At 41.2% G+C, this 22777-nt stretch overlaps 1 protein-coding gene across 6 annotated transcripts in view; it reads right to left on the bottom strand.

Moving 5' to 3' along the window:
- The window catches only part of LOC106562868 (rap guanine nucleotide exchange factor 1), a 126325-nt gene that overhangs the window by 37897 nt on the left and 65651 nt on the right, over nucleotides 1-22777 (bottom strand). For all 6 annotated transcript variants that reach the window (XM_082958049.1, XM_082958050.1, XM_045689808.2 and 3 more), the window contains exons 2-6: nucleotides 12849-12994; nucleotides 6837-7015; nucleotides 4300-4456; nucleotides 737-825; nucleotides 470-622 (exon numbers count right to left, since the gene is read on the bottom strand). In XM_082958049.1, coding sequence (XP_082814175.1) covers nucleotides 470-622; nucleotides 737-825; nucleotides 4300-4456; nucleotides 6837-7015; nucleotides 12849-12994 — 724 coding nt within the window. The remainder of the gene's footprint in view (nucleotides 1-469; nucleotides 623-736; nucleotides 826-4299; nucleotides 4457-6836; nucleotides 7016-12848; nucleotides 12995-22777) is intronic.

Raw genomic sequence — 22777 nt, 5'->3', positions numbered from 1 at the left:
GCAATATCCATCCGGACGTTCGAAGGAGGGCGGAATGTTCCCTAACGATGAAAAGTTTTTCATGAGTGAAAAAGTTGAGCTACATGACCGCTTAAAGACGAACAGACCACTATCACATGGGTGCATCTCAATAGTCTAAAGTAGCTTCCTCGCCTTGTCTCCAATGTTTTTTAAATATCTCAAAGCAAATTCAATTCACCGCGGATGAAGACATGGGGATGAGAAGATGAAGCACTATAAGATTATTAGAACATTTTGAATACACCATAAATAAGACCCTGACTTTCTTCTCACCAACTGACTTGACCAGGTAAACTGTGGGCCCTAGTGTAAAAACTTTAGGCCCTAGTGTAAAAACTTTAGGCCCTAGAAGCAAAAGACCCAAACATTCGGTCTGGTGGGACCTGCTGCATAATATTGATAAGACACTGTCGATTATATCTGAAGATGGTCTCCCAGTGTTCCTAACCTGAGCGCATCCATTTTCAGGCCAGGGAGGGGGGGTTTGGGCGGGGCTATGTCCTCCTCTGCCATGTCCGTCATATCCTCGGTGGGCGGGACAGTGGGCGTGGTCTTACTCAGGATCTCCCGCTCCCGTTCCGTCAGGGGCAACTCGGATGTGCTGGAGATATAACAGGAGAATGTGTCAGTGTGTGTGTGTGTGTGTGTGTGGAGTGTGAGAAATGGTCAAGTCTGGTGTGTGTAGGGGTGTTTGTGTGCGCGCACATCCACTTACCTCTCAGGTGTGGCAATAGGTGGTGGTGGTTTGTTGAGAGTGGTGGGCGAGGGCTGCTCCTGTTTCTCTATGGTGAGTTTGACCAATTCCTTTAAGAAAAGCACACAACTCCAGTCAACAACTATTGATATTCAATTAATGTACATTACACACTACAACTACGGTTATAAGTGGTGTCAATTTATTATCTTGTTATGGATAGGGGGCAGTATTTTCACGGCCGGATAAAAAACGTACCCGATTTAATCTGATTATTACTCCTGCCCAGAAACTAGAATATGCATATAATTATTAGCTATAGAAAACAGTACAAAGTTTCTAAAACTGTTTGAATGGTGTCTGTGAGTATAACAGAACTCATTTGGCAGGCCAAAACCTGAGAAGATTCCAAACAGGAAACGCCCTCTCTGACCATTTCTTGGACTTCTTGATCATCTCTATCCAAAACAGGGGATCTCTGCTGTAACGTGACATTTTCTAACGCTCCCATAGGCTCTCAGAAGGCGCCAGAACGTTGAATGATGACTTTGCAGCCCATGGCTGAAAAACAGTAGCGCATTTGGTAAGTGGTCGATCTGAGAACAATGAGACTGGCGTGCGCATGCACGAGACGACTCCATGTTTTCATTTTCAGTCTTTGAACGAAAACAACGACTCCCGGTCGGAATATTATCGCTTTTTTACGAGAAAAATCACATAAAAATAGATTTTAAACAGCGTTTGACATGCTTCGAAGTACGGTAATGGAATATTTTGAATTTTTTTGTCACGAAACGCGCCGGGCGCGTCACCCTTGGTTACCCTTCGGATAGTGTCTTGAACGCACAACAAAACGCCGCTATTTGGATATAACTATGGATTATTTGGAACCAAACCAACATTTGTTATTGAAGTAGAAGTCCTGGGAGTGCATTCTGACGAAGAACAGCAAAGGTAATCCAATTTTTCTTATAGTAAATCTGAGTTTGGTGAGTACCAAACTTGGTGGGTGTCAAAATAGCTAGCCCGTGATGGCGAGCTATCTACTCAGAATATTGCAAAATGTGCTTTCACCGAAAAGCTATTTTAAAATCGGACACCGCGATTGCATAAAGGAGTTCTGTATCTATAATTCTTAAAATAATTGTTATGTTTTATGTGAATGTTTATCGTGAGTAATTTAGTAAAATCACCGGAAGTGGTTGGTGGGAATGCTAGTTCTGAACGTCACATGCTAATGTAAAAAGCTGGTTTTTGATATAAATATGAACTTGATTGAACAAAACATGCATGTATTGTATAACAATGTCCTAGGAGTGTCATCTGATGAAGATCATCAAAGGTTAGTGCTGCATTTAGCTGTGGTTTTGTTTTTTGTGACATTATATGCTAGCTTGAAAAATGGGTGTCTGATTATTTCTGGCTGGGTACTCTGCTGACATAATCTAATGTTTTGCTTTCGCTGTAAAGCCTTTTTGAAATCGGACAGTGTGGTTAGATAAAGGAGAGACTTGTCTTTAAAATGGTGTAAAATAGTCATATGTTTGAAAAATGGAAGTTTTCGGATTTTGTAATTCGCGCCACGCCTATCATTGGATATTGGAGCAGGTGTTCCGCTAGCGGAACGTCTAGATGTAAGAGGTTATAAGGGAGAGAGGTTAAAATAGTGTCCAATACACTATCATATTGAATGACTTCTTAAAGAATTTGACCAGGTTTCACTTGGGAAAGAGGTCTTCTGACCTCAATGGGACTACCTGGTTAAACAAAAATACATTTGAGATGCACTTGATTCAGCTTGGCATTAGTACTTTTGGGACTTAAACAATGGTTCCATTGTACCAGGCAAACTAAATCAACTACAGCTTAAGTATTTGAAAGTAGGCATATTGAACAAATACACTGCTCAAAAAAAAAGGGAACAATTAAACAACACAATGTAACTCCAAGTCAATCACACTTCTGTGAAATCAAACTGTCCACTTAGGAAGCAACACTGATTGACAATAAATTTCACATGCTGTTGTGCAAATGGAATAGACAACAGGTGGAAATTATAGGCAATTAGCAAGACACCCCCAATAAAGGAGTGGTTCTGCAGGTGGTGACCACAGACCACTTCTCAGTTCCTATGCTTCCTGGCTGATGTTTTGGTCACTTTGAATGCTGGCGGTGCTTTCACTCTAGTGGTAGCATGAGACGGAGTCTACAACCCACACAAGTGGCTCAGGTAGTGCAGCTCATCCAGGATGGCACATCAATGCGAGCTGTGGCAAGAAGGTTTGCTGTGTCTGTCAGCGTAGTGTCCAGAGCATGGAGGCGCTACCAGGAGACAGGCCAGTACATCAGGAGACGTGGAGGAGGCCGTAGGAGGGCAACAACCCAGCAGCAGGACCGCTACCTCCGCCTTTGTGCAAGGAGGAGCAGGAGGAGCACTGCCAGAGCCCTGTAAAATGACCTCCAGCAGGCTACAAATGTGCATGTGTCTGCTTAAACGGTCAGAAACAGACTCCATGAGGGTGGTATGAGGGCCCGACGTCCACAGGTGGGGGTTGTGCTTACAGCCCAACACCGTGCAGGACGTTTGGCATTTGCCAGAGAACACCAAGATTGGCAAATTCGCCACTGGCGCCCTGTGCTCTTCACAGATGAAAGCAGGTTCACACTGAGCACATGTGACAGACGTGACAGAGTCTGGAGACGCCGTGGAGAACGTTCTGCCGCCTGCAACATCCTCCAGCATGACCGGTTTGGCGGTGGGTCAGTCATGGTGTGGGGTGGCATTTCTTTGGGGGGGCCGCACAGCCCTCCATGTGCTCGCCAGAGGTAGCCTGACTGCCATTAGGTACTGAGATGAGATCCTCAGACCCCCTGTGAGACCATATGCTGGTGCGGTTGGCCCTGGGTTCCTCCTAATGCAAGACAATGTTAGACCTCATGTGGCTGGAGTGTGTCAGCAGTTCCTGCAAGAGGAAGGCATTGATGCTATGGACTGGCCCGCCCGTTCCTCAGACCTGAATCCAATTGAGCACATCTGGGACATCATGTCTCGCTCCATCCACCAACGCCACGTTGCACCACAGACTGTCCAGGAGTTGGCGGATGCTTTAGTCCAGGTCTGGGAGGAGATCCCTCAGGAGACCATCCGCCACCTCATCAGGAGCATGCCCAGGCGTTGTAGGGAGGTCATACAGGCACGTGGAGGCCACACACACTACTGAGCCTCATTTTGACTTGTTTTAAGGACATTACATCAAAGTTGGATCAGCCTGTAGTGTGGTTTTCCACTTTATTTTGAGTGTGACTCCAAATCCAGACCTCCATGGGTTGATAAATTGGATTTCCATTTATTATTTTTGTGTGATTTTGTTGTCAGCACATTCAACTATGTAAAGAAAAAAGTATTTAATAAGATTATTTCATTCATTCAGATCTAGGATGTGTTATTTTAGTGTTCCCTTTATTTTTTTGAGCAGTATATATTCAACCCAGGTCTGCAAGGGAGAAACAGGGAATATGACCCTCTGTGAGCCCCGGAGAGCTGAAAACTATCGTTTCCCATTCCCATGACCGTCTCTTCTCACCTTGACCCCATCTAGCACAGCCTTGATAACGGTGGTGACCGCGACCACGTTGTCCTTGTCGTCCAGGTCAATGTCGTCCAGCATGACCTGGTCGGACCAGCGGATCAGGTTGGCCAGGCTCTGGTACACACGGTTGTGACACGACGACACCGCCGAACTAAGGAGAGAGAAGGGGGAAGTCACGAGTGATAGGTGGGATGGGGGGTGGGAGGGCGTGGACGACGACATTTCATGTCAGACTTCATAGATTGAGAACACAGACAACTAGACTAAAGGACTACTAGGGTATCTTTTCACCAGCTCTGAGGCAGCCATATGTATCCACACATGGGGTTAACTCAATATTTCCCCTGTGGTGGTATTAAATGCAGAATGTGTTTGTGTGCTGGAGGGAATTGTCTGGTTGGTAACTACAGTATAGTGCCTGTGCTGAATTGAGCATTGAGAAACAGTAGGGTGTGGTGAAGGTTCAGACCAGTCTCAACACGCTGCAGCTGATTCACAACTCTGGAATATCCCTCCACTGCCTCTACAGGAATCAGCTCATAGAAATATAATCTATAGAACGAGCCTCCCCATGAGTTTACTAGTCAAATTGTCAGGGTTAGAGGTTCCAAGCCCCGTCTATAGATTATATTTCTATGACACAGCTACATTTGGGCTGGGGGCTGTATGGGCAAAGTGGAGCCAAAGACTAGGGCTAAGGCTAGTAGCCAGGATGAAAAAACTACACAGGCAAGAGGAGAGTCAAGCAAATGACTCAGCAATAACAACTGGGGCTGTATTCATAAGCATCTCAATCAGTTTTTCCTTTTAAATCACAATAATTAAGATTACATGGACAGTGGGGACTTGATCCTAGATCTGACTCTTTATGAAAATGGGCACTGGATCCAGGTTCTTCCAGAAGCAGAGGCGTAGGACTTGAGTCCCTGAGGCTGGGGTGTGATCGGTGATCTAGACCTGTATGGTTATTACGATAGGCCTGTTAACTTGGGGAGTGTGAGTTTGACCTCTAGGGGCCTGAGAAGTAATATCGGGTTTGGGGTCTACGGCTGGAATGGCACAAGGAGGCTGATGTGTGTGTATGTGTGTGTGAGTTGAGGAGGTCAGACCCCCAGAGACCCATTCCTCAACCACTGTAAGCACTATCCGTCACTCAGCATTAAAAACAGGGTCCGGATACAAAACCTGTCACATCTGACCCCCTTCAACAATGACTGATGGCGCCGTGCTAGCAGTACGCTAGTTCTGGAAAGCACAGCCATTCCAGAGGAGAGAACTCCAAGTCTCTCTTTCAGGACTCTACAAAGAAAGACAGTTCTATAAAATATAATGTTAAGTGAAGGATTTGTTCTGGGCCGTATTCATTTGGCACCAAACAGAAGAAAATGGACTGAAACAGGGGGAAGGACTACCTGAACTTTGTTTTCTGTTACATTTTGTTATGTGTGCACTAATGAATGCGACCCGGTTCTCTTTCTAACCAGCTGTAGGTGTTCTAAACAGCTAAGGTCGATTACTTTTTTCCCCATTCTTTTCCACCACAGGGAGTCACATTCCAGATGAGGAGATTAATAGGGACAACATGAACATGATGGTATGAAATACCTGACCGGTTGAGATGTACACTGAATAGTCCAGGAAGGGGATTATGCCTCACTATTAGGCATGGGCAATATACCATATACCACGGTATCTATACATACCTTTGGTATGATTTTCAATACGGGGTGCATACTATGCCACTGTGTAACTATAAGTTAACTATCTAAGATGTGCCAAATAAATGATATCCAGCTCAGGGCTCCAGCTATGTATTTGGTTTGCTAACTTGCTAGACGGCAAGATCAAGCTTCTTGCTTAGAGCAGAGACAATCAATCCCCTCCTGGAATCAAGACCCTAAACTGTTGTGTGCCCAAATGCATTTTTATTTTTAAAGAAATAGCGCCCCTTGTGTGCACTTCCTGAAATACCATATGCCCTGGTATGGTACACATATATGTCAAGTGTAGATCCTGATAATTTTGCAACATTCAAACCTTTTTTAGAGAAATGCTACAACAGGATTTGTGCCACAAATGCTAAAAATGTTGCATTTGAAACAGTGGCCAGGTAAACAAAACCAAAGCATGGATCGCTGTCATACCTTGTCCATAGACTGCTTACAGGGTAAGGAAACCAATAGATAAAGGGATATCTCACCCAAATCACAAAATTAAGTTACATCTTGGGGCCACCATTTGTTTATGTTATTTTGTGGCAAATCTGCAAGAATGCTTTGATGTAGCACGAAGCCCATATCACTAAGTTGCAACATGCTTAGGCTACAATATATGAGAAATGACAGACTAAGATCCCACTAACCTATGCTAAACACTCACCTAAGCCCATCTGACTTTTACCTGCATACTATTTTGCATGCTAGCCCCCTATCACATTGAAAGCACGTTGAAAATGCATATTTTTGATTGAGAAATACATTTTCAACATCTTGTGCTCACTATAAGCCCTTCTACATTCTCAAACCACATACCTGTGTGTTATCCGGGCCTCCACCTGCACCAGGGGTAGAATGGCCTCCAGGACCTTGCTGGCCGAGCCAGGCAACATCTCCAGCACCTTCTTCTCCACCATAATCTTGTCTACTATGGTCTTGAAGTAGCGCAGAGCGCTCACCACCTCTTTCTCCTGCTCCTCCAGCCGACTCACCTTCTACAGAACAGAATTAATGAAAATCATGGTCAGCTTAGAGGAAATTGAGTCGTTTTCAGTAGGCAACGAAAGGATGGAAACAGTGAATCGGGGAGGTACTATTTGAACCTGTTGTCATTTTCTATCGCAATAATCGATCGCCATTGGCGTCGACTAATAGGGATCCTAATAAATCAAATCAAATAATGGCCCCAATGAACACAATGAAACATGGTAACTTGGAGGAAACCATCTTCATATGATATAATAATTGATGGATGGATAAATTAGCATTTTCAAAGGAAGCTTAATCCAGCCCTTAAAGCAGGGGTGTCTAAACTAATTTTGCCCAGGGACCACAGTCGGTCTTCAATGAGGTCGGGAGGGCCGCAATGAAAATGTTATATTTCCTTGACGTCAAAATTTGCAGAAAATAGTCCTCTATCCATTGCTTGTGGAATTTAATGCTCCCTGACTGTCTAGTGATTATTAGCGAGCTGCACAGCCATTAAACTGTATGAATATAGGTCCATTATAATTTCTACAGTTTTGATTTGGTTTTACTCAAACCACCAGCGGCCGGATTGGGCAGTAAGTCTGTCACCCCAGCCTTAAAGGGATGGTTCAGGATTTTGGCAATGAAGCACTTTATCTACTTCTCTAGAGTCGGATGAACTCATGGATACCATTTTTATGTACCTGTGTCCAGTATGAAGGACATTTTAGGTCATTTCGCAAGCATTTAACATTCGCACAATGACAAGCATTCGCACAATGACTGGAATTCTACAGGTACAGCTAGCATAGACTTGGGGTCATTGCGATAACACTGGTTATCAACTGCGCTAACGCAAGTTAGCAAATTCCTTCAAACTGAACGCAGACATAAAAATGCTATCCGTGAGTTCATCTGACTCTGGGGAAGTAGAGAAAGGGCGTTATTGCCAAAATTCCGAACTCTCTCTTTAAAATGACAGTACACATTTTGACAAGAACAATACAAAATGTAGCATTGTCCAAAGAGACATGGATTCCACACATATACAGTGTTTCCTCCTTTAAAAGTTGCGTCATACTGCGGACACTGCGTGCTGCTACAGCATTCTGTGGCACGTCATTTCATTCTCAGCCATTTCTTATATTACTGCAAGTTAGTGCAAGTTTGACCACCAGAGGGCATCTTTGAGAAGCCTTCGATTGTATTCCATATTGGCATTACCAGAGAATTTAAAACCTTTTTTGTAATAACATAGTATATGGGATTGATTTTAAGAAATTTGGCTTAATTCATTTGATTAATATTATGGTGTTTCCATTCAGAGAAAAACGAAACCGTCAGGGTTTCCGTTAGGATGGAGTGGAAAATATGGCGCTGTACAACGTGACGGTAGGGAGTAGGCTACAGGATTGGAGATTCTAAATTGTTTGCCTTCATTAGACAACTTTGTTCCAATATTTCTGTAAATCAGTGATATTTATTCCCATAGTAATTCATTATGGATCCATAACGAAATCAACATCTGCATTTTTCACCCTGCCAGTAGTTCTATTGAGCACCGTGGCACCAACTCACCTTTCTAACCTTCTATTCCCAGCTTATCGTTCAAGTCACAACGCCTGCTTCGCTATTGTTGGCAATGAGACCAGCTCACGTTGTTTTATAGTTCAAATGTAAACAAAAATAATATTGGAACTCTGTGGTCTTCCCATTGTTGCCTATGGGGGAAATATAGGCATGTCTGTCTATTTTGCCAAATATCTTGCAATTTGTATATTTTGATTTTTTTCAGGTCGGACGCCATTTTAAATCATGAGAATCTCCTCTTTCTAATTATGTAAGCCTGGGCAGTTAGCTCGGTTGTCATCAAATGATAGCCCCAAAATACTTCTTGCCCTTGGAACGCTAAGCTCCCCCCATTGTTTTCCTATGGAGAGGCATGCCGGTCTATTTCGCCAAATATCTCACTGTGTATATTTAGTTTTTTCGAGTTGGGTGTAACCGGTGTGAAATGGCTTGCTAGTTAGCGGTGGTGCGCGCTAATAACGGTTGAAATCGGTGACGTCACTCGCTCTGAGACCTTGAAGTAGTTGTTTCCCTTCCCTTTTGTGGAGTAGTTGTTTCCCTTCCCTTTTGTTGGAGTAGTTGTTTCCCTTCCCTTTTGTGCAGGAGTTGTTTCCCTTCCCTTTTGTGCAGGAGTTGTTTCCCTTCCCTTTTGTGCAGGAGTTGTTTCCCTTCCCTTTTGTGCAGGAGTTGTTTCCCTTCCCTTTTGTGCAGGAGTTGTTTCCCTTCCCTTTTGTGCAGGAGTTGTTTCCCTTCCCTTTTGTGCAGGAGTTGTTTCCCTTCCCTTTTGTGCAGGAGTTGTTTCCCTTCCCTTTTGTGCAGGAGTTGTTTCCCTTCCCGCGGCAAGGGCCACGGCTTTTGTGGAGCGATGGGTAACGATTCTTCGAGGATGGCTGTTGTCTATGTATGCAGAGGGTTCCTGGTTCGAGCCCAGGTAGGGGCTAGGAGAGGGACGGAAGCAAAACTGTTACATGGGCACCATTTGAATCAGGAGAATCTTCTCTTTGTAATTATGTAAATCTGGGCAGTGAGCTCGTTTGTCATCGATCGCTAGACCAGAAATAGTCAGGTTTTATTTTTTCCCAACTTTTTCATTACGCAGACATAAGCACAGTTGACACCATCGAGGTGCGGATGTTTACTTTTTACACAAGTTTTTTCCCCAGTTTCATCCAACACATTGAAGTGGTAAAATAAAAAGGGATAAACTTTTTATGGAATTCTAAGCATCACTCCAGTCAAAACGATTCCATTAATTTGCTATGGGCTCGCGCTTGAGTTCCAGTTTAGCCAATGTTCTTAAGTTGTTTTTCAGCCTTGGGTGAATTTTGACTCGTTCTATTGTCGCAAGGACAGTGTAGCTAACAAATTGTCAGCCAACATAACGTGTAACTTATTTGAAAAGTCATTACTTTATTACATTCATTAGCAAGCTACCCCTTGGTCATTAGGGCAAATCTGGTCTGTGATACGAGGGGGGGGGGGGGTTCACACCTAGCTCGGCTATTAGACTATTCTTTAGTAAAGGTTGAATAGTCTATTCAGCTATTAGCCCCCCTCCCCAACCTGCAACAAATCGTTGTTCCCATCGCATTCCTTTCCCTCTTCCACGCACCATCATTCTGCTCCTGAGTTGCTCACTTGTGGGCGTGCTGGCAGGATTTGGCAGCATCTTCGGTTGTGCGTCAAGAATTCTGCATACAGTTGCACGTTTGTATGAAGGTGTGGTTATTCACAGGCAAACTGATATGGGGGTACATTTGTGTCTTTTTGTCAAGAGCAAAACCTTTTTTCTTTATTTTCAAATCAAAAATAATTGTTCTGAAAGCAACTTTTTTCCGTCACAAAGGAAGCCAAAGCGGACACCTACGAAAATGGCATCTCAGGTAAGCAGCACTGGGCTGTATTGACGTATCCTAAAAATGACATCTGCTGCTTTAGATTTAACGGTCATATTTCAGTTATTGTTTTCATATCTATAAAAAAAATAAGCTGTTTTCTTTACTTTCAGAGAGCTAGCTGAAGATGTAGATATTGCTAGATGTTCACTGTCCGAGGAACAGGCCGTGGAAGCTTTAAAGTGGCAAAAGTGTCCATAACCAGAGGTAATTAACCTCTATGGGCTAGGTGGGACGCTTGCGTCCCACCTACTCAACAGCCAGTGTAATCCCGTGGCGCGATATTCAAATACCTCAAAAATGCAAAAACTTCAATTTTTCAAACATATGACTATTTTACACCATTTTAAAGACAAGACTCTCGTTAATCTAACCACACTGTCTGATTTCAAAAAGGCTTTACAACGAAAGCAAAACATTAGATTATGTCAGCAGAGTACCCAGCCAGAAATAATCAGACACCCATTTTTCAAGCTAGCATATAATCTCACATAAACCCAAACCAGGTTAGGAGACACAGCAAATGTGATGAATTGAGAGAATATTAGGGTAGCACTGTAATTCATGAATCACATGCTGTCTGCCGCTGTTCTTACCTCTTTCCCTTTCTGTCTTCTACACCTCTCTCCCCACCTCGTCTTTCTTCCTCGTTTTATAAAGCACACCATATGTGCATTGAAGTACAGATTGAACTTGTATTTATAACCCAATATTATAATAATAATGCATTTATAACACCTGGATAATGAACTTCTTTCAATAAAAGCGTTTCTCATTCTCCACTGGTTGAAATTAAGTATCTCATTGAAATACTATCCTGTGTCCTCAGATTAATGAAAATGAAGGGAGTTAGATATGCATAGTTTTTTTTCTGTATATATGAATTACAAATCAATCATGTTTCTCGTCTATTGCATAGTTACAATGTGTAATCATTGATGTCCCAGGAGCAGGAGTGGTAAACACTGTTGAAGTGTATAATTCTAATACATACATGCAGACATAGCATCATTCAAATAATGGAGTTTGATATGATTGAAAAAGAATGTCTCAGAGATTCATACCTGAACCGCACCTTTATTTGCCAAGGAAGAGTACATTATCAGTGAATATATTCAACGTACAGGCTACAATGTGGGAATCTCATGCGTGGTAATAACTACAGTGCATGTGTAATTAAAACCTCTTGACGCACGCCAAGGATAGGGGGCGGTACAGCCATTAAAAAAAAAAATACGTGCCCATTTTAAACGGCCTCCTACTCAAACTCAGAAGCTAGGATATGCATATAATTAGTAGATGTGGATAGAAACCCTAAAGTTTCTAAAACTGTTTGAATGGTGTCTGTGAGTATAACAGAACTCATATGGCAGTCAAAACCCCGAGACAGATCCTAACCGGAAGTGGAAATCTGATTTGCGGACTGAACTTCAGCACTTTGCCTATAAAACACATCGTGAGTTAGGATTCATTGAGCACTTCCTATGGCTTCCACTAGATGTCCCCAGTCTTTACAAAGTGGTTTGAGTCTTCTACAGTACAAACTGACCGAATGAGAGGCTGTGGAACTTGGTCATTAGGGGAGGGCCATTACCATTATGATGCCTTTCGAAACGTTTAGAAAGACAATGCAACCATCCCCCTTGAATATTATTGAAGCTCTGGTTGAAAAAGGCCCTAAAGATTTATGTTATACAACGTTTGACATGTTTGAACGAACTTAAATAATTTATTTTGTTGCGCTTTTGTGACGAGTAGTCACGCGCACTACGGTACATTTTGAGTAGCCTTCGGAACGCGCTAACAAGAAGAAGCTATTGGGACATAAATTATTAACTTTTTCGAACAAAACTACATTTGTTGTGGACCTGGGATTCCTGGAAGTGCCTTCTGATGAAGATAATGAAAGGTAAGGGAATATTTACAATAGTATACAAGAGTAGATTTGATATTCGATTGTTCCAAGATGGCGCTGACCTGTATCGCTAGCCTATTTTTCTGAGTATAGCATCCCCTTTTATTGCAAAGTGTGATTTCCCAGTAAAGTTATTTTTAAATCTGGCAATGCGTTTTGAGTTCCTACTTCCTCAGGTGGTGAATAATGTAGCATAGCCTAGGCCAAAATGCACAAAAGAGATGCTGGCAAATTCATCTAGAAAGAGCCAAAAAGAGAAATCTGATTATTCTGGAACCTATTTTGACATGTTTGCACATCAAAATATCCATCATGCATTCCCTGAACATGTTAGATGAAATAGTCAACTCCTTTTATGTCCTACTTGGCACTGGAAAAGGTCAGTCTAGAGCCCTAACGGAAAGTAACTAACTGTGCCTAAAAAAGGTCAATTTATCACAATATAACTTTTTGTATTGCTTAGCTCTACCTCCCACCCACCTTATTGACAGGTTTCTCTTGGCTCTTGACGGCTGGCTCGACCTGCAGCTGCTTGCCCTTCTTCGATGGGGTCCTCTTGATCTTTGGAGAGTGGAACCTGTCCTTCAGCTTCATGGTGAAGGAGGAAAGGTGGGAGCGCTGTGAGTCTGAGGAGGAGGAGAGGAAGACAGGGAAGATACATCAGTCAGAGGAGAAGGAATGGCAGAGAGGGGAGATTGAAGTAGCCTATTAGACATGTAGGACTTTGGCACCATAGTAAATGTCAGAGAAGTAGGCTAAAGCACAGACCAGGATCGTGTACAGCAGCCACAAAACAGTCTGAAACTGGGAGTTACTATCTGAACTTGTCCAAGAGAAAACACACATTTCTGTTTTCTGTTGCAAAGCGTTTTGCTACGGTGCCTTAATGAACACCACCCAGGCTAAAATATAACGCAGAGAGAAATAATATAATTAGAAGCAGATCAATAAGAGAGAGTGCCAATCAATGATCATAGCTCTGACAAAATACCATTGTTTTCTGTTGCCAAGCATTTTGCTACGGTGCCTTAATGAACACCACCCAGGCTAAAATATAAGGCAGAGAGAAATAATATAATTAGAAGCAGATCAATAAGAGAGAGTGCCAATCAATGATCATAGCTCTGACAAAATACCATTGCAGTAGATGTGTGTTTGTATCAGTGCAGTAGGGCCCAGCAGCAGCCAGGCTGGTGTAGTCCTATCTGTCTGTGTCCAGCTTAGGGTACAACAGAGATGCTATCAGGTCTAAGCAAATTTACATTTCCACGCTGTCCACAGCGTCCCCTGGTTGATAACACTGCTGCTGATCACAGTCTGGTCGACTCACTGCCAGGCTCTGCTCCTATCTTGGAGAAGCCAGGCTGATAGTGAGTGCGCGGACACACGGAGCCATGCACGCATACAGCAGCTCACAGACACACAGGCGCTCAAGCATCTGCATACACACGGGAAAAAAGTGTTGTCCTAGACCAAATGTATGAATAATTGTTAAGCATGAGGCAGGTAATATTATAAAATAATGGCTTTTTTATCTAGGTTTAGCGAAATTACTGTAAATCTTACTAAAAATATAATAGCGAGACAATTGGTTATCATCATCATTATACAAGGACATTGGTGTTTTTCATTTGAAATGACAGAATATGACTACTGATTTAAAGACAGAAGTAACTAAATAATCAGCGAGTCATTTATTCTAAATGGCTATTCTAGACTCAATTCAGGAAACTAGGCGTATGTCCCAAGTCACGACATCACAGGAGAGCCTTTTGAACGTACATTTTGTTTTATCAAAATGCAGGGTTTTTTTTGTCAGAAATGCCTTCTCGAACTTTCATGTGCCTTAATATCAAATTTGTATGTCATCTGTAAATACTAAGAAAATGGTTAAATTATGAGCCTAGTTGGTTTAGCCACAGAAAAAGTCAGCAACCTTCTCGCTAGCCAAGATTGGCTGAGATAATGAGTGGGCTGGACATGCCAAAAGATGAGTTTGGATTGGTCTGCGGTGTTGCATCTTGTCTCTATAAAATGAGCTGCTCGTAAAGCGTAGATAATAACAGCTTTTATTTCCATTTCTGAAGTAGTCCATCACATCATATATATATATATATATATATATATATATATATATATATATATATTATATATATATATATATATATATATATAGACACTATATACAGTTGAAGTCGGAAGTTTACATACAGTTTAGTCAAATACATTTAAACTCAGTTTCTCACAATTCCTGACATTTAATCCGAGTAAAAATCCCTGTTTTAGGTCAGTTAGGATCACCACTTCATGAAATGTCAGAATAATAGTAGAGAGAATTATTTATTTCAGCTTTTATTTCTTTCATCACATTCCCAGTGGGTCAGAAGTCTACATACACTCAATTAGTATTTAGTAGCATTGCCTTTAAATTGTTTAACTTCGGTCAAACATTTTGGGTAGACTTCCACAAGCTTCCCACAATAAGTTGGGTGAATTTTGGCCCATTCCTCCTGAAAGAGCTGGTGTAACTGAGTCAGGTTTGTAGGCCTCCTTGCTCGCATACACGTTTTCAGTTCTGCCCACAAATGTTCTATAGGATTGAGGTCAGAGCTTTGACATACCTTGACTTTGTTGTCCTTAAGCCATTTTACCACATCTTTGGAAGTATGCTTGGAGTCATTGTCCATTTGGAAGACCAATTTGCAACCAAGCTTTAACTTCCTGACTGATGTCTTGAGATGTTGCTTCAATATATCCACACAATTTTCGTTCCTCATGATTCCATCTATTTTGTGAAGTGCACCAGTCACTCCTGCAGCAAAGCACCCCCACAACATAATGCTGCCACCCCCGTGCTTCACGGTTGGGATGGTGTTCTTCGGCTTGCAAGCCTTCCCCTTTTTCCTCCAAACATAACGATGGTCATTATGGCTAAACAGTCCTATTTTTGTTTCATCAGACCAGAGGACATTTCTCCAAAAGTACGATCTTTGTCCCCATGTGCAGTTGCAAACCGTAGTCTGGCTTTTTTATGGTTTTGGAGCAGTGGCTTCTTCCTTGCTGAGCGGCCTTTCAGGATATGTCGATATAGGACTCGTTTTACTGTGGATATAGATACTTTTGTACCCGTTTCCTCCAGCATCTTCACAAAGTCCTTTGGGATTGATTTGCACTTTTCGCACCACACTATATTCATCTCTAGGAGACAGAACGCGTCTCCTTCCTGAGCGGTATTTTTTTTATATCACCTTTATTTAACCAGGTAGGCAAGTTGAGAACAGGTTCTCATTTACAATTGCGACCTGGCCAAGATAAAGCAAAGCAGTTCGACAACATACAAAAACACAGAGTTACACATGGAGTAAAACAACATACAATCAATGATACAGTAGAAAAAAAATAAGACTATATACAATGTGAGCAAATGATGTGAGATTAGGGAGGTAAAGGCAAAAAAGGCCATGGTGGCAAAGTAAATAAAGTTGAGCAAGTAAAACACTGGAATGGTAGGTTTGTTATTTGAAGAAAGTTCAAAGTTCAAATATAAATAATATGGTGCAAAGGAGCAAAATAAATAAAATAAATAAATACAGTAGGGGAAGAGGTAGTAGTTTGGGCTAAATTATAGATGGGCTATGTACAGGTGCAGTGATCTATAAGTTGCTCTGACAGTTGGTGCTTAAAGCTAGTGAGGGAGATAAGTGTTTCCAGTTTCAGAGATTTTTGTAGTTCGTTCCAGTCATTGGCAGCAGAGAACTGGAAGGAGAGATGGCCAAAGGAGGAATTGGCTTTGGGGGTGACCAGAAAAATATACCTGCTGGAGCGCGTGCTGCCTGTATGACGGCTGCATGGTCCCATGGTGTTTAAACGTGCATGCTATTGTTTGTACAGATGGACGTGGTACCTTCAGGCGTTTGGAAATTGCTCCCAAGGATGAACCAGACTTGTTCTACAATTGTTTTTCTGAGGTCTTGGCTATTTTCTTTTGATTTTCCCATGATGTCAAGAAAAGAGGCACTGAGTTTGAAGGTAGGCCTTGAAATACATCCACAGGTACACCTCCAATTGACTCAAATGATGTAAATTAGCCTATCAGAAGCTTCTAAAGCCATGACATCATTTTCTGGAATTTTCCTAGCTGTAATTTAACCTGTTAGGGCTAGGGGGCAGTATTGACACGGCTGGATAAAAAAAGTACCCGATTTAATCTGGTTACTACTCCTGCCCAGTAACTAGAATATGCATATAATTATTGGCTTTGGATAGAAAACACCCTAAAGTTTCTAAAACTGTTTGAATGGTGTCTGTGAGTATAACAGAACTCCTATGGCAGGCCAAAACCTGAGAAGATTTCAAGCAGGAAGTGGCCTGTCTGAGAAGTAGTGTTTCATCTTGGCTCTTTTTATTGAAGACTCAGGATCTGTGCAATAACGTGACACTTCCTACGTCTTCCATAGGGTCTCAGAGCCCGGGAAAACGTTGAACGATATCGAGGCAGGCTCTGGCTGAAACACTTTATCGCTCTTGGCAAGTGGGCACTCAGAGTACTATGGGCTTAGGCGCGTGCCCGCTTCGACCGAATGCTTTCTTTTCCTTTGTCTGTTTATCTAAACGCAGATTCCCGGTCGGAATATTATCGCTTTTTTATGAGAAAAATGGCATAAAAATTGATTTTAAACAGCGGTTGACATGCTTCGAAGTACGGTAATGGAATATTTAGAATTCTTTTGTCACGAATTGCGCCATGCTCGTCACCCTTATTTAGCCTTTAGGATAGTGTCTAGAACGCACGAACAAAACGCCGCTGTTTGGATATAACGATGGATTATTTTGGACCAAACCAACATTTGTTATTGAAGTAGAAGTCCTGGGAGTGCATTCTGACGAAGACAACAAAGGTAAGAAAATGTTTCTTATAGTAAATCTGACTTTGATGAGTGCTAAACCTGCTGGGTGTCTAAATAGCTAGCCCTGTGATGCCGGGCTATCTACTGAGAATATTGCAAAATGTGCTTTCACCGAAAAGCTATTTTAAAATCGGACATATCGAGCGCATAGAGGAGTTCTGTATCTATAATTCTTAAAATAATTGTTATGCTTTTTGTGAACGTTTATCGTGAGTAATTTAGTAAATTCACCGGCAGTGTTCGGTGGGAATGCTAGTCACATGCTAATGTAAAAAGCTGGTTTTTGATATAAATATGAACTTGATTGAACAAAACATGCATGTATTGTATAACATAATGTCCTAGGGTTGTCATCTGATGAAGATCATCAAAGGTTAGTGCTACATTTAGCTGTGGTTTGGGTTTATGTGACATTATATGCTAGCTTGAAAAATGGGTGTCTGATAATTTCTGGCTGGGTACTCTGCTGACATAATCTAATGTTTTGCTTTCGTTGTAAAGCCTTTTTGAAATCGGACAGTGTGGTTAGATTAACGAGAGTCTTGTCTTTAAAATGGTGTAAAATAGTCATATTTTTGAAAAATTTAAGTAATAGCATATCTAAGGATTTGAATAACGCGCCACAGGATTCAACTGGCTGTTGAGTAGGTGGGACTAGCCCATAGAGGTTAAACCAGAAAAAAAGTGACATTTTAGTTGGGACTGTGTCTGGCTTTAAACCTTTATATTAACATGAATTATGTCATCACACCTGAGGACACATTCAAAGCACTAATGCATGAAATGCTTCATTAATTGGATATAAAATCAAAATTGAAGGTAGCCATATAACATTGAGTTGTTTAGACCGTTTATTGCAACTATATGTTTAACTTTAATTTTAGAATGAATTAAAAAAAGAAAGGTCATTATTTAGCTGAGTTTCCCCAAGCTGCTGAAGTTTGTTTGAGATTTGGGAGAGGGGAGTGATTCATGCTTCTCTCCTCCTGGGTGAATTTCCCCCCTCCCCCACAACACACACAGACCGACAGAGGCAGGAGATAAATACTAAACAGCACTATTGTAAGCCACCAGGAAAGAGAGGTTAAAGAGAAAGGAAGATACAAATAGATGTCCCCCTCTCCAAAGTATTTATCTGGCCAATATGTCTGTGTATTATGTATGTTTGTAACATTGTGTTATATGTGAAAATGTGATTGTATTATAAATTGTATTTTAATGTTTAAGGACTCTTGGAAGATTAGTCGAAATGAGGACTAAAAGAGATCCTAATAAAAATCAAATCCATCTCTTCCTCCATCTCCTCATAACCAGCACATAAATGCAGCAGGCTTCGATCTAGAACAAGCAGCACGTGTTTAGTGTGGTTATGAGACATCCATCCAGTATGACTCATGGACACACCTTCATTACAGTGAGATGACGTCACTCACCCCTAGGAGGAGAGCTAGTAATAATATAGAGATCTCCATCCAGTTACAGCTAATCGTGACCTGCATGAACCAATTTAACCTTTAATTCAGTCTATTTCTCTCAATTATGATTGAACAGTGTATTATTATTTGATCCAACATTTAGCCTGATATCAACATGACTGGCTGCCCCCAAACTACAATGCTCAGATAATGTTTGACTCATTTTCATACAGAATCATACTGACTATTTGGATTAGAAATGCTTCAATGACTTGACATTACATTCATTCAAGAGATAAAAATTGCATCACTCGTTATCAATTCTAAGGGCAACAAAATTATCTAAAGAATTCTTTTGCCTGCTCTTTTTGGTTTACTCCATTTGTGGTACCTAATACACATGAAGTGGCCTAAAATCACAATGGCTGAAAGACCGTAGAGCTTCAGATAGGCAGCTATTAGCTAGTGTTCTCTTTAGAGGGGATAGCCTATAAATAGTGTGTGAGTTCGGTCTATGTCTGTCTCTTTTAGTGCCAGCAGCAGTAAGTGGAACAGGGTGGGGGGGACACACACTGTCTAGACACTGCAGTACAAACCCCGGGGGAAGAGACACAACGCAACACATTGCTGTTCCTGTCTCTCTCTGGCTCGATCAATAGTCTCTTAGACTAGATGCTCCTTTTAGAGCAGTGGTCACTAACCTTTTTTGAGTCAAGATCACTTTTTGACTCAAAACGCAAGCTGAGATCTACCGTTCAGATTTTATATATTTTTTAAAAACGTAAGCCTATGTAACATTAACATATTTAAAAACAGTACGGTAGTAATGAAGTTTGTACAGTAGGCTATAGGCTTAAAACATTATCACTGCATATTGGCTTTGCTTGAATTGCCCTGCCAATGCATTGCTGTTCTTCTCAGACCATTTTTAAAATTATATTTCAACATCTGAGGTAGGCTAAATGATCACACTGGTAACAGATCAGTTTTTGTACTACTTGTGAGGCACAGCAGAGTGAGCATAACTTTTTATAATTTGCTTTTTATTTTACTGGGCTGATGGAGCCTGGTGAGTCTCAGCGTAGGGAGAGGGCAGCAGACTCAGAGGGTCTGCCTCTCAACCAGTGAAGGCTCCACAGAGGAGTTAGGGGAGGACCATCCTCCTCAGCGAAAAAAAAAAAAGGTGAAATATAAAAAAGTTATCCTACTTAGATAAAACTACACTAAATATATTCACGTCATCAAATAATGTATTAAAAACACACTGTTTTGCAATGAAGGTCTACAGTAGCCACAACAGCACTCTGAAGGCTAGCGTCACGGTGTAGTCGGAGGACAGATTTTCGTCCACTTCTGGTTACATTGACTTCAATACAAAAAATAGGAGGCTCGCGGTTCTCACCCCCTTACATAGACAAACAGTCATTATGACAACTTCCGGAGGACGTCCTCCAACCTATGTATGGAACGCCGTATGAGTAACCGAAAGGTTGCAAGTTCGAATCCCTGAGCTGACAAGGTACAAAATCTGTCGTTCTGCCCCTGAACAAGGCAGTTAACCCACTATTCCTAGGCCGTCATTGAAAATAAGAATTTGTTCTTAACCTGTTTGGGATAGGGGGCAGTATTTTCACGGCTGGATGGAAAAAACGTACCCGATTTAAACTGGTTACTACTCTTGCCCAGAAACGAGAATATGCATATTATTAGTAGATTTGAATAGAAAACACTAAAGTTTCTAAAACTGTTTGAATGGTGTTTGTGAGTATAACAGAACTCATATGGCAGGCAAAAACCTGAGAAGGTTCCAAGTAGGAAGTGGCCTGTCTGAGAATTTGTAGTTCTTTAGATTCTCTATCGAAACGACAGTATCTGTGGGGTTATGTAAAGCCTTCAGAAAGCAGATTGAGGCGTCTCCTGTCTCTGGGCAGAGTATTGGAGCTCAGTTTTTCAGAGGTCTGCCTGGTGACTAAGAGATTGGATATGCGCATTCACGAGACCACGCTGTTTTTTTCGTTTCCTCTTTGAATGAATACACTATTGTCCGGTTGGAATATTGTCGCTATTTTACGAGAAAAATACCATAAAAATTGACTTTAACCTCTATGGGCTAGGTGGGACGCTAGCGTGCCACCCGTGGTGCACTCCATCAACAGCAGGTGCATTTCAAGAGCGGCAAATTTGAATCCAAATAAATGTCAAAATTCAAATTTTTCAAAAATACAACTATTTTACACCATTTGAAAGATAAACATCTCCTTAATCTAACCACGTTTTACGATTTCAAAAAGGTTTTACGGCGAAAGCATAAATTTAGAGTATGTTAGGACAGTACATTTACAAGAGTTGTGTGTAATGTTTTGTCAAGTCAAAGACAGGGTCACCAAAACCATAAAACCAGCTAAAATGATGCACTAACCTTTTACAATCTCCATCAGATGACACTCCTAGGACATTATGTTAGACAATGCATGCATTTTTAGTTCTATCAAGTTCATATTTATATCCAAAAACAGCGTTTTACTATGGCATTGATGTTGAGGAAATCGTTTCCCTCCAATAACCGGCAGTCAAGTCAGCGTCACAAATTAAATAATTAAAATTAGAAAACATTGGTAAAATATTATATTGTCATTTAAAGAATTATAGATTTACATCTCTTGAACGCAATTGACTTGCCAGATTTAAAAATAACCTTACTGGGAAATCACACTTTGCAATAATCTGAGCACTGCGCCCAGAAAAATACGCGTTGCGATACAGACTAGACGTCATGTTGGGGAGATCTAAAATCGAAAATACTATGTAAATAATCCATTACCTTTGATTCTCTTCATCAGATGTCACTTCCAGGTATCACAGGTCCATAACGAATGTAGTTTTGTTCAAAAAAGCTCATCATTTATGTCCAAAAATCTCCGTCTTGTTAGCACATGATCTAAGCCAGCCGGACTTCTCGTCATGAACGAGGGGAAAAAATATATTTACGTTCGTTCAAACATGTCAAACGTTGTATAGCATAAATCATTAGGGCCTTTTTTAACCAGAACATGAATAATATTCAAGGTGGACGAATGCATACTCTTTTATAACGTATTGGAACAAGGGTACCCAACATGAACTCGCGCGCCAGGTGTCTAATGGGACATCATCGTTCCATGGCTCTTGTTCGGTCAGATCTCCCTCCAGAAGACTCAAAACACTTTGTAAAGGCTGGTGACATCTAGTGGAAGCAATAGGAAGTGCCAAAATATTCCTCAGCCCCTGTGTTTTTCAATGGGATAGGTTTAAAGGTAATACAACACATCAGGTATCCACTTCCTGTCAGAAAATGTCTCAGGGTTTTGCCTGCCAAATGAGTTCTGTTATACTCACAGACACCATTCAAACAGTTTTAGAAACTTTAGAGTGTTTTCTATCCATATATAATAAGTATATGCATATTCTAGTTACTGGGTAGGATTAGTAACCAGATTAAATCGGGTACTTTTTTTTTATCCAGACGTGCAAATGCTGCCCCCTAGCCCTAACAGGTTAAACAGCGTTTGACATGCTTCTAAGTACGGTAATGGAACATTTTGAATTTTTTGGTCTCGATATGCGGTCGTGCGTTACCCTTTGGATAGTGACCTAAACGCACGAACAAAACGGAGGTATTTGGACAGAACTATGGATTATTTGGAACAAAAACAACATTTATTGTGGAAGTAGCAGTCCTGGGAGTGCATTCTGACAAAGATCAGCAAAGGTAATACAATTTTTCTAATAGTAATTCTGAGTTTAGTGTGCTTCCAACTTGGCAGGTGTCTGAATAGCTCACCGTGATGGCTGAGCTATGTACTCAGAATATTGCAAAATGTGCTTTCGCCGAAAAGCTATTTTAAAATCTGACATAGCGATTGCATAAAGGAGTTCCGTATCTATAGTTCTTTAAAATTGTTATGCATTTTATTTTGTCGACGTTTATGATGAGTAATTTAGTAAATTCACCGGAAGTTTTGGGTGGGAATGCATGTTCTGAACATCACATGCCAATGTAAAAAGCTGTTTTTGGATATAAATATGAACGATTGAACAACACATACAT

The sequence above is a fragment of the Salmo salar genome, chromosome 11 (assembly GCF_965601325.2).
Source record: "Salmo salar chromosome 11, fSalSal1, whole genome shotgun sequence".
Classification (NCBI taxonomy): domain Eukaryota; kingdom Metazoa; phylum Chordata; class Actinopteri; order Salmoniformes; family Salmonidae; genus Salmo; species Salmo salar.
Note: the sequence above shows the minus strand (reverse complement) of the source record. Positions and strands in the feature narration are given on the sequence as shown.